At 37.6% G+C, this 12,193-nt stretch overlaps 1 protein-coding gene across 4 annotated transcripts in view; it reads left to right on the top strand.

Annotated features, from left to right (window-relative positions):
- The window catches only part of LRRC28 (leucine rich repeat containing 28), a 128,917-nt gene that overhangs the window by 29,324 nt on the left and 87,400 nt on the right, over window positions 1-12,193 (top strand). For all 4 annotated transcript variants that reach the window (XM_011957716.1, XM_011957743.1, XM_011957733.1 and 1 more), the window contains exons 4-5: window positions 6,051-6,088; window positions 6,610-6,747. In XM_011957716.1, coding sequence (XP_011813106.1) covers window positions 6,051-6,088; window positions 6,610-6,747 — 176 coding nt within the window. The remainder of the gene's footprint in view (window positions 1-6,050; window positions 6,089-6,609; window positions 6,748-12,193) is intronic.

The raw sequence follows: 12,193 nt of genomic DNA, 5'->3' as shown, positions 1-12,193 counted from the left end.
ACATGAGGTCTTGCTGTGTTGCCCAGGCTGGCTTTCTGTGTGTGTTTTTGAGACAAGGTCTTACACTGTCACCCAGGAGTCACACTGAAGTGTAGTGATGCAATCGTGGCTCACTATAACTTCAAACTCCTGGTCTCAAGTGATCCTCCTGCCTCAGCCACCCAAAGCTCTGGGATTATAGGAGTGAGCCACTGTGCCCAGCCTGTTATTATATTTATGATATCTGGAAGTTCTATTTATGCTTCTTTATATCTTACAGTTCTTACAATGTTCATATTTTCATTTACATAGCTGAATATAGTTGTTATAGCTATTTTAATGTCCTGTTTGCTAATTCTATCATCTGTGTCATACTGGTTTTATTTGTAGTAGCTGGTTTTTCTCCTGGTTATGGGTCATATTTTCCTGATTCTTGGAATGTCTAATACTTTTTTATTGGATGATGGACCTTATAAAGTTTGCATTTTTGAGAGTTTAAATTTTATTGTCTCCTTTTTTCTGGCATGCAGCTATTTGCAGTTTATTTTGATCCTTTTATGGCTTATTTTTATACTTTGTTAGGATAGGTGGGTAGGTTAGCCCTATTACTAAAGTATGAGCTTTCCAGAGTCTTTCTTGAATACCTCAAATGATCAACAAGGATTTGGCACACTTGCTCAGAACTTGAATGTCTCTCAACCCTATGTGAGTTTTGCAGACTGTTCAGCTGATTGATTTTCAGCTGCTTTTTGCCTGGAGTTCCTTTTATTTTTCTTCTATTATTTTTTGAGATGGGGGTCTCATTATATTGCTCAGGCTGGTCTTGAATTTTTGTCCTCAAGTGATCCTCCTGCTTCATCCTCCCAAGTAGCTAGGGTTACAGGTATGACCCACTGTACCCTGCTAGAGTTTCTCTTCTGTGTGTTTGTACTAGAATTCAGCTATGAGTGAGGCCAAGGGATTCCTTATGTAAATTTTTTTGTTTGTTTGTTTTTTGTAGTAGTGGCTCTCTCTTCTTCAGAACTTTACCCCACAACTTCCAGTTGCCTCAGGTTCCCTGAACTCTAATATGTGTCCCCTGAACTCTGATATGTGTCTCCATAACTCAGTGAGACTTCTGTACCTTGTTTGGGCTCTCCTTCCTGTTCTACAGTCCAGAATTTGCCTCTAGGAAGAAAGCTAGGGAGATTGTGTGGCTTACTTCCTTTCTCTTAGGGAATGTAGTCCTAGTTGCCTTTGTTAATATCTGAAAATAATTGTTTCATGTATGGTCATGCACAGCATAATGATGTCTTCGTCAATGACAGGCCACATATGTAATGGTGGTCCCATAAGATTATAATACTGTGTTTTTACTGTACCTTTTCTATACTTCTATGCTGTACCTTTTCTATGTTTACATATGTTTAGATACACAAATACATTGTATATCAGTTGTCTGATTGTGTTACAGTTGTCTGCAGTATTCAGTACAATAACATACTGTCCAGATTTGTAGCCTAAGACCAACTACACCTTACAACCTAGGCATGTGGTAGGCTCTACCATCTAGGTTTGTGTAAGAGCACCCTATGGGCTGGGCATGGTGGCTCATGCCTGTAATCCCAGTACTTTGGGAGGCTGAGGTGGGCGGATCATGAGGTCAGGAGATCAAGACCATCCTGGCTAACAAGGTGAAAACCTGTCTCTGCTAAAAATACAAAAAATTAGCCAGGCGTGGTGGCAGGCGCCTGTAGTCCCAACTACTCAGGAGGCTGAGGCAGGAGAATGGCGTGAACCTGGGAGGCGGAGCTTGCAGTGAGATGAGATTGCGCCACTGCACTCCCGCCTGGGAGACAGAGCGAGACTCCATCTCAAATAAAATAAAAATAAAATAAAATAAAATAAAATAAAACAAGAACACCTATGATGTTTGCACAACAAGGAAATCACCTAATAACACATTTCTTAGAACATATCCCAGTCATTAAGTGGCACGTGACTGTATTTCATCCAGTTTTCTTGTTTATAACAGTTGGGTAAATCCCATTTACTCCATTGCTGTTATTCATCCTGACTGAAAGTAGAAGTCCTGTTTATTTAATTAAATTTTATTTATTTATTTATTTATTTTTGAGACGGAATTTCACTCTTGTTGCCCAGGCTGGAGTACAGTGGCACAATCTCAACTCACTAGAACCTCTGCCTCCTGGGTTCAAGAGATTTTCCTGCCTCAGCCTCCCGAGTAGCTGGGAGTACAGGCATGTGCCACCACGCCCAGCGAATTTTTGTAGTTTTAGTAGAGACAAGGTTTCTCCATGTTGGTCAGGCTGGTCTCACACTCCTGACCTCAGGTGATCCACCTGCTTTGGCCTCCCAAAGTGCTGGGATTACAGGTGTGAGCCACTGCACCCAAACTAAAAAAATTTTTTTAAATAACTTTTTTAATTTGGAACAATTTTATATTTATAGAAAAGTTATAAACATAGTACAGAGCATTCTGGTATACCCCTTACCCAGTTTGTCTTGTTGTTAACACCTTAGAATTCCATAGTACAGGCCGGGAGCGGTGGCTCACTCCTGTAATCCTAGCACTTTGGGAGGCCGAGGCGGGCGGATCACGAGGTCAGGAGCTTGATAACCAACATGCTGAAACCCCATCTCTACTAAAAATACAAAAAACATTAGCCAGGTGTGGTGGCAAGCACCTGTAATCCCAGCTACTCAGGAGGCTGAGGCAGGAGAATCACTTGAACCGGGAAGGCGGAGGTTGCAGTGAGCAGAGATCGAGCCATGGCACTCTAACTGGGGTGACAGAGGGAGACTCCATCTCAAAAAAAAAAAGAATTCCATGGTTCATTTGTCAAAACAAAGAAGCTGACTTTGGAATATTCCTATTAAGTAAACGTCTATATTTAACATTGTTTAAAAAAGCTGCCAAGCCATTTTCCAAAGTGTGTATACCCCAAAGTGGCATTCCCACCAACAATGAATGAGAGTTCCTGCATTATTTGAGTAGAAGAGGAACATAATAAGAACGTTGAAACATCAACATTTCAACTACTCTGAAATTACCAAAATTAAGTAAAAGGAAGGGACTTAAATTTGAAAGTGCTAAGCCTATGATTACAAATGACTCATAATAACTATAATAACAACAATAACAAGAGCATTCATTTAAATCCTACTGGGAGTCAAGCGCTATTCTAAGAGCTTTACATTTATTAATTCATTTAGTCCCTGCAACATCATAGATTAGGAGAGAGAGCAGTTCAGTAATTTCTCCATAGTCACATGGCTATTAAGGTGCAGGCAGTTTGGCTTCAGAGCCCGCTCTCTGATCCACTTTACCAGTAATGGTTCTTAATTGGTTGCACATCAGGATTATTTGAGTTGAGATGGTGTTTCACTTGCTACAGGATGGTTTGGGGCACCAGTAAGACCCCTGGTGATTCTAATGTGCAGTTAGGATTGGCAACACTCTGTATTATTTTTTTAAAGATACATTTATTCAGCGTCATGATCACACTACTACATTTAGCAATCAACAGCATGGGTGCAAAAAAAATCTACATTAAAACCTTTGTTGGAATGCTTTACACTTTCCACAGAACAGAAACTAAAATAGCCTGTTATACAATTATTCACAAATACAGTCCTCAAGTTTTTTGCCCATATACATGAGTATTTGTCTAAAACATGTCTTCTTTATAGCATCTAGGCCCTGCCACCACTGTGCTTGGCTGAGTTCACAAAACTGTTGTAACCTGTAGCTTCCCTGTCACTTCTCTGGCTCTCCTCTCGTGCTAAGCTTTGTTTCCTGACAGTAATTAAAATCTTCTGACAATGCCATAGCTACTGCGGCTACTGGAACTGGCATAGCCACTTTGGTTTCATTTTTTGGTCAAGTATTGGCCTCTACCACCATAGGAGCCAGAGCTTCTGCCACCATTGTCCTCCCTTCATGGGTTCAAAATGTGAAGACTGACTGTTGTAATTGTCAAAATCATTCTTTCACCACTTCCAGAATTGCTTCCTTGTAGCCATCCCCACTGCCACCATATCCACCATCACCATGGCTGCCACCAACCCCACCATGACTGCTGAAGTTTCTTCCACGACCAAAGTTGTCATTCCCATCAGAACCACCTCCACGACCACCACCAAAATTTCCAGAACCACTTCAGCCTCTTTGGTTGGATGAAGCACTAGCCATCTCTTGCTTTGATGGGGCTTTCCTAACTTCACAGTTGTAGCCATTCACATTGTGGTATTTCTGAATGACAGTCTTATCCACGGAGTCATGGTCATCAGAGGTTACAAAGTCAAACCCCTTTTCTTGTCACTGTCTCAGTCAGTCATGATTTCAATCACTTCAGTTTTTCCATACTTAGGTAATGTTCTTCAGTGTCTTCTTTAATGTCACCAACAAATATCTTTTTCACAGTTAAGTAGGCACCTGATCTTTGAGAATCTTCTCGTGAGACAGCTGTCTTTAGTCCCACAACTCTTCCATCCACCTTGTGTGGCCTTGCATTCATGGCTGCATCCACCTGCTCCACAGTGGCATAGTGACAAACCCAAAGCCCTGGCGCGCTTGGTGTTGGGATCTCTCATGACCACACGGTCGATGAGCATTCCCCATTGCTCAGAATGGCTCCTCAGGCTCTCATCGGTTGTTTCAAAGCTCACGCCTCCAATGAAGAGCTTCCATAGCTGTTCGGGCTCTTGAGGAGACTGACTTAGACATGATGGCAGGGGGAGGAGAGACTTTAACGATGCTGCTTCAGCAGCATCCACAGGCAGCCACTGTGTACTGTTTCATACAGCATCTTCATTATATGTAGATAATATTTTAAAGTCTGTTTGAAAAATTCTAATCATAATAGTGGGTACTTCAGTTCATATTTTGATTTGGACATTTTAATGTCTTTTTTATAGGTAGAGCTTGAAGTGAGGCAAGTATTTTGTTGAAAAAAATGTTTTTAATCAGTTCTCTATTTTGATTTGTGTATTCCTTCCTAAAATTAATGTTTAAAGATTATTGATTTTAAAATTTATAATCATTTCATATATAGAAAGCAAGGAATGAAGTATGTCATAGAGTAAATGGTGGGCTTATTTAGATTGTGTTATACCCAGCAGATTAATTAACCTTCTACAAAATTGATTTAATTCAACATAAAATAATCTTCATAAAAGTATTAATTTTCTGTCTTATTTTGTGTTTATTGACATTTTAATATTCAATATTAGACTTTAAGAATGCAGAAGAAAACTTTTAAATTCTATTTAAAAGTACTTTATAAGATTTATTTTTAAAGTACAATACATAAAACCATAGGTTTGAAAGTAAAGTTTACTAAAATCTAGTTCTGTTGTCTCTAAATCAATGATATAAATTTATTTTCTTCAATTATTGCTGTATGATCTCCAGCATTCACTTGTTTTGCTCTGAATAGTTGGTTATTTATTGCAGGAAGTCTCCACCAGAGTGTGCTCAAGACACTGTAGTGGGAAAAGTGTTACTTACGCTCACCCTGACTTCTCAGCCTCTGTGAAAAAGAAAATTTTTTAAGAGAAGCATTTGATTTCTTGTTACAAAATTTATTTTGCCATGAAATAAATTCTGTACCTTGACAGTTGAGTAGTTCTACAGACACTGTAAATGAAGAGTAATCTCTCCGTTGTTGGTTCTCAGTATGCATGCTAGCTAGAAATATCTTTATTTTGTGAAGTTCTTTTTTAGAAATGAAAAGTTCATCTTCCTTTACACAATAGGTGTTGATTTTTTTCTCACAATAAGTGTGTTTTTTAAAGCCTGAATAAAATGAACTGGAAAAACTAGTAATTTGTGTTATGAAGTTAAAAAAAAACCTTATAGTTTATCTGTTATGTATGCTTTTATTTTAAAATAACAACTAAATCAGTAAACAGATTTAAACCATTATTGTATGTTGATGCATTAGAGTAGGGTGTGAAAGTTGTGGCCTATTTATATTTGATAAATTTCTAAGTGAGCATTTTATAAACTGATTATCTGACAAAAGTACTTAATGACAATAGCTGTTTTTTTTCTTTTTCCTTCCTAGATACCTGCACTCAAATAACATAGTTGTGGTTCCGGAAGGTATGTTTACTTAAAAGTTTTAGTTAGAAGATAATATAATTTAAGCTTTCCTTTATAAATAGAACAAATTTTAATTTTAAGACACTTTAATTTTTTAGCTTCAAAACTTTTTTTCTTCTAGTAAGTCCAGTTAAGAACTATAATTAAATAAATAAGTCTAAAATGGTTATAATGGTTAGGTAAACTATTATTAGATAAATTCCTGTTAGGTAGATAATAAGTTCTAAATTTAATGAATCTAGTTAAGAATTCTGGTCAGATAAAAAAGGCCCTGTGTATCATTTCTTGAATTATTTTAGTTTTAATGTTTTTATTTGTGCTGTATTTTGAGTTATATTTTATCTTGAGCTGGAAGTATTTATCACTTTCATGAACTTAGTTTAATCCGTGTTTTTACTGTTTTGTGAGCAACTGAGACAAGAATATTAAGTAGTAAAATATTTTAACTTGGAATACTTGCATTAAAGATTTGATGTAATACTTGAATCAAATTCATTTTGGTTCTCCTTTTCTCTTTGAAGCCATTGGGTCTCTTGTAAAACTCCAATGTCTGGATCTTAGTGACAATGCCTTAGAAATTGTTTGCCCGGAAATTGGTCGTCTGAGAGCTTTACGTCATCTTCGATTAGCTAATAACCAACTGCAATTCCTACCTCCAGGTAATCATAGTCTATAGAACACAATAGTTTCTTGTCTATTATAAATCTATATTTCTTCATATTTCTCACTGTATGTCTAGGCAATGGGCTGTAGATGTATTTGTAAGTATTTGTCCATTTGTTTGAAGATGAAACTTTAAGGAATGTGGGTGAAATATTACTAAGAGTCTTTTTTGTGATGCAAATGTAAGAAGGTAGCATCAGCTACAATTACTACAATTGTGCATTGCAACCAATATCCCTTTGAATCACTGCTCTGGCAAAATATTTGTACAAAGAGCTACTTCAATTCTGAATTTCACATAAGAGAATTTAGGTGAGCTTTGCATGATATAATCATTTTACTATCCAAAAGTCAAATACATGCAGTGTTTTCTCTTATTCTCCCGTGAGGTAACTAATGTACATTAACTTTTTTTTTTTTTTTTTTTGAGACGGAGTCTTGCTCTGTCATCAGGCTGGAGTGCAGTGGCACAATCTCAGCTCACATAAGAGAATTTAGGTGAGCTTTGCATGATATAATCATTTTACTATCCAAAAGTCAAATACATGCAGTGTTTTCTCTTATTCTCCCATGAGGTAACTAATGTACATTAACTTTTTTTTTTTTTTTTTTGAGACGGAGTCTTGCTCTGTCATCAGGCTGGAGTGCAGTGGCACAATCTCAGCTCACTGCAATCTCTGCCTCCCAGGTTCAAGCGATTCTCCTGCCTCAGCCTCCTGAGTAGCTGGGATATAGGTGCGTGGCCCCATGCCCGGCTAATTTTTGAATTTTTAGTAGAGACAGGGTTTCGCCATGTTGGCCAGGCTGGTCTCAAACTCCTGACCTCAAGTGATCCACCTGCCTTGGCCTCCCAGAGTGCTGGGATTACAGGTGTGAGCCACCGCGCCTGACCTAATGTATGTTAACTTTGATTTTAAAAGGAATCATGCTAAAATTTAGTAGAACAATTTACATTTGAGACTTAAGATTGTCTGTTCTGCCTGCTGAACATGTAAGTAAATTATGAATGTACCTTATAGATAGGCAGTACTAAAATCTTGCATTTTATTGACAGCCACCATTAAACCCTTTGATTTCTTGGGAGGAGCATCCAGAGACCTTGCTTTGTGAATACACATATTTGCAAATCCCACTCTCATATATGATTTCATGTATTAAAAAACATGATAATTAAAAAATAAAAAAACTTACGCTTCAGGTATTATATGAAAGTTACTGTGTATTCAAGAATGAGCAGAGAAAGATACAGATGTTAATTTGTCTGAGATTATTTTTACTCTTTTGAGTAAAACCAACTCGAGAGTACCAACCAGCCTTTTAGTGTATCTAGGTGAAATATGTGACTCAAACAAAATTACAAATTACTACCTGTCATAGAACTTCAGGGTAACATGAGAATGTTAAAAATTATGCATGTTAAACCCATGAATGAAAAAGTCTATGATATTTCTTTGTTTTTTCAAGTCCAGAAATGTCTAAATTAAAACATACTAACAGATTAATTTTTAGACTTTATGTTCTGGCCTTAATATATAGATTCAATACTGTATATAAAAATGGCACCAGTCAGGCTGGGCACAGTGGATCACACCTGTAATCCCAGCACTTTGGGAGGCCAAGGTGGGTGGATCACCTGAGGTCAGGAGTTCGAGACCAGCCTGGCTAACATGGTGAAACCCCATCCCTACTAAAAATACAAAAATTAGCCGGTTGTGGTGGTGTTGTGCCTGTAGTTTCAGCTACTTGGGAGGCTGAGGCAGGAGAATTGCTTGAACCTGGCAGGCGGAGGTTGCAGTGAACCGAGATCACACCATTGCACTCCAGCTTGGGTGACAGAGTGAGACTCCACCTCAAAAAAAAAAAAAAAAAAAAAATGGCACCAGTCAGCAGTGACTGTGTTTTAAAAAATATTTTTTTACCCTCATATAATGAATGTCTTATTTTTTCTAACTATAGTTAATATAAAAATTTTTGACACAATACAGGAATATGGTCTTTCCTTTATTATATATCATCAGGCCAATGGTGTTTCATCATTCGAGCTTTCATCAAGTTTGTACATTCAGATACCCAGAAAATGAGATACTCTTTTGAGGATTGCCTAGAAAATGTATCAGTAAAGATAATACTTTACAGTTTCCTAACATTTTCATATATGAAACTTATATAAGATATACAACCAAAATGCATAAATATAATGCTGTATTTATGAACTCTTTTTTTTACATACATTTAAAGAATATACAAAAAATACAATTCTGCCAGACATGGTGGTTCACATCTGTAATCCTACCACTTTGGGAAGCTGAGGCAAGAGGATCGCTTGAAGCCAGGAGTTCGAGACCAGCCAGGGCAACATAGTGAGGCTTTGTCTCTACTAAAATCCAACAATAATAATAAAAAGAATCAGCCGTGCATGGTGACACACACCTTAGTCCTAGCTACTTGGGAGGCTGAGGTGGGAGAATCTCTTGAGCCCAGGATATCAAGGCTGCAGTTAACTCTGATTGCAGTATTGCACTTCAGCCTGGACAACAGAGTGAGACTCTGTCCCCAGCCCCCCACAAAAAACAATTCTGTGATAAACCATTGTTCTGGGTGTTGTATTATTCTGTCTTTTCCTGTAATATAAAAACATGATGTGGTAGAATATGGTCATCTCCTTCCATTGTATATGTTAGAGGTTAAGGATGTATTTCTAATACCATTGACTGCTTCTTAATAACCAGTGAATGCTATATGTTTTGTGACTACTTTCATATAATTTATTTATATCTCTCCTGTTACACAAGAAATTTGAGGCATATACTTGTGATTTTATTTTCCTGGGTTTGTTTCTCTTTGTGTTTGCTTGTGCTTGTTTTGAGCAAAATTATATACATTAACAGTTATATATGTTGGATAGGAACTTTTGATTGAGCCATGTACATAGACTTTATTCTTTCTTGCCACCATGAGCAGCAATGAACTAAGTTTTACCAATTATTTGATTCACTTTATACATCTCATGAGGTGATTTCAGATGTTATGATTTACGTATGTAAGGGGCTAAGCATACATCCCCTAAATGCTTGGTTATGTTTGGAGACATACTATGCGAGGGCATTCTAAATGTGAGAAAGAAATGTGAGGGACTGTGATCTTGTCTCTGTTTGACCACAGTAGGCACCAGTTGATATCTGCTTAGTAAGCCCCTTCTCCATAGTCCATAGTCCATGCCAAGACTTGTCACATGTTACATTCTCTTAAAAGACTTAACATTTTACCATGTTTCTTTGTTGTCATTGAAAAGCCTTTGAATATAATTTTATAATTTTATATCCAATATTTAGAATTTGCCAATTAGTTCTCAAAGTGGTTATGCCATTTTACACTGTTCTCTCAGCAGTGTATGAGAGGTGCAGTTACTCCACATTCTTGCCAACATTTGGTGTTGTCTATTTGTTTGTTTAGCCATCATAATGGGTGTGAAGTAGTATTGCATTTTTAAAAAATTCTATTTAATTTGCATATCTCTCTTGACTAATGTTATTTAGCACCTTCTCATGTATTTATGGGCTATTCCAAATCTTTTTGAATTATAGGAGATATCTCCCTGCTTTAAAGACCAGCTGCCAGCAGGTTCAGTTGCTGAGGAATTCTCTTTGCTCTCCAGTTTGGCTTCTGGCTTTCTGTGCCTTGAGAGCTCTTTGAATCCTGCTGCTCCATCCTTGGCCTGTAAAGGTTGACTATCATCTCCCTGTACTCTGTGACGGTGGCTCTTGCCTCTGAGAAGTTTCTCTTGGCTTTTCTGTTACCGCCTATCCTCCAGGTTTTCCCCTTGCTGGAAGCCTGGAGTACACTGAGGAGATTATCTCAGTTCTTGCTCTCTTTCCTTGCCCTCATTTTTGGTAAAGGTTGGTGGGACAGAGTGGCTTGTGTATCTGTGTTGAGCAGGGGGATTTATTAATAGTACAGTCTTTCTATACCTATGGATCCTCTGGGTTCTACACGGGTATGTTCACATAGAGCTTTCAAAGTTAGACTGTTTTCTCTTTAACTGTTGTCTGTGGCAGATTTCTTTTCCCACCTCTATTTCAGTCAGGGATGATAGCAGCCGGGGATCTCTTCTCTTTGAAAATGTGCTTCTCACTCTTTGGAGCTGATATAGATTTCCCCATGTCCTCAGTCTCTGATGGGTTTTTATTCAGCTTGTTTTAGTTGTTAGGGTGAGAGTGATGACCTCTTTGGAGTTTCTATTTTCAAATTGGAATTAAGTCCTCCTTCTTCCCAACTGACTTCCACAATTTGTTTTTGGTTCCTCTTTGCTTCCTTTCTATTTTTGGATTACTTGAGTATGTTTTAGTGTTCTATTTTATTTCCTCCATTGACTTTTCTCTAGGCTTCACAATATGCTCCCTTAACTTATTACATTTAGATTATTGTACCATTTCATATAAATTATATGCATTTATATATTATTGTGCATATTTTACAACAGTATACTTCCTTTTACCCTCTTTCTTTTGTACTACTATGTCATATATTTTATTTCAATGTATGTTATAAACTCCTTAAGATAATATTATTTTTGCAAGTCAGTTGTCTTTAAAATACTAACGCTGGGCATGGTGGCTCACGCCTGTAATCCCAGCACTTTGGGAGGCCAGGGTGGGTGGATCACCTGAGGTTGGGAGTTTGAGACCAGCCTGACTAACATGGAGAAATCCTGTTTCTACTAAAAATACAAAATTAACCAGGCATGGTGGCACATGCCTGTAATCCCAGCTACTCAGGAGGCTGAGGCAGGAGAATCGCTTGAACACAGGAGGCGGAGGTTGTGGTGAGCCGAGATCACGCCATTGCATTCCAGCCTGGGCAACAAGAACGAAACTCTGTCTCAAAAAAAAAAACACCTAAAAAAATTTTCCTGAATATTCACCATTTCCTGTGCTTTCTGTTCTTTTTTTCTTAAGAGACACAGTCTTGCTGTGTTGCCCAAGCTGATCTCAATATCCTGGCCTTCTAAAGCACTGAGATTACAGGTGTGAGCCACTGCACCTGGCCATTTTTTCCTCTAGATTTAGTTTCCATCTGTCATTTCTCTTCAACCTGAAGTACTTCCTTTAGTATTTGTTTTAGTGCAGTTCTACTGGCAGTGAACTATCTCAGTTTTTCTTTATGCAAAAATATTATTTCATTTTCACTTTTGAAGAGTATTTTCTCTGGAAATAAAATTCTGGATTGACAAGATTTTTTTCCTTTGAGCACTTTAAGGAAGATCTTCCATTATTTCCTGGCTGTCATTGTTTCTGATGAGAAGTCAGCTGTAATTTGTATCATTGTTACCCTGTATCTTTTTCTATGGCTGCATTAAGATTTCTGTCTTTAATCTTTTCTCTTTATCTTTGGTATTAGCAGTTTGTATATGATGTGTCTTGATACAGGATTTTTTATATTTAC

The sequence above is a fragment of the Colobus angolensis genome, unplaced genomic scaffold (genome assembly GCF_000951035.1).
Source record: "Colobus angolensis palliatus isolate OR3802 unplaced genomic scaffold, Cang.pa_1.0 Scaffold112, whole genome shotgun sequence".
Taxonomy (NCBI): Eukaryota; Metazoa; Chordata; class Mammalia; order Primates; family Cercopithecidae; genus Colobus; species Colobus angolensis.
Note: the sequence above shows the minus strand (reverse complement) of the source record. Positions and strands in the feature narration are given on the sequence as shown.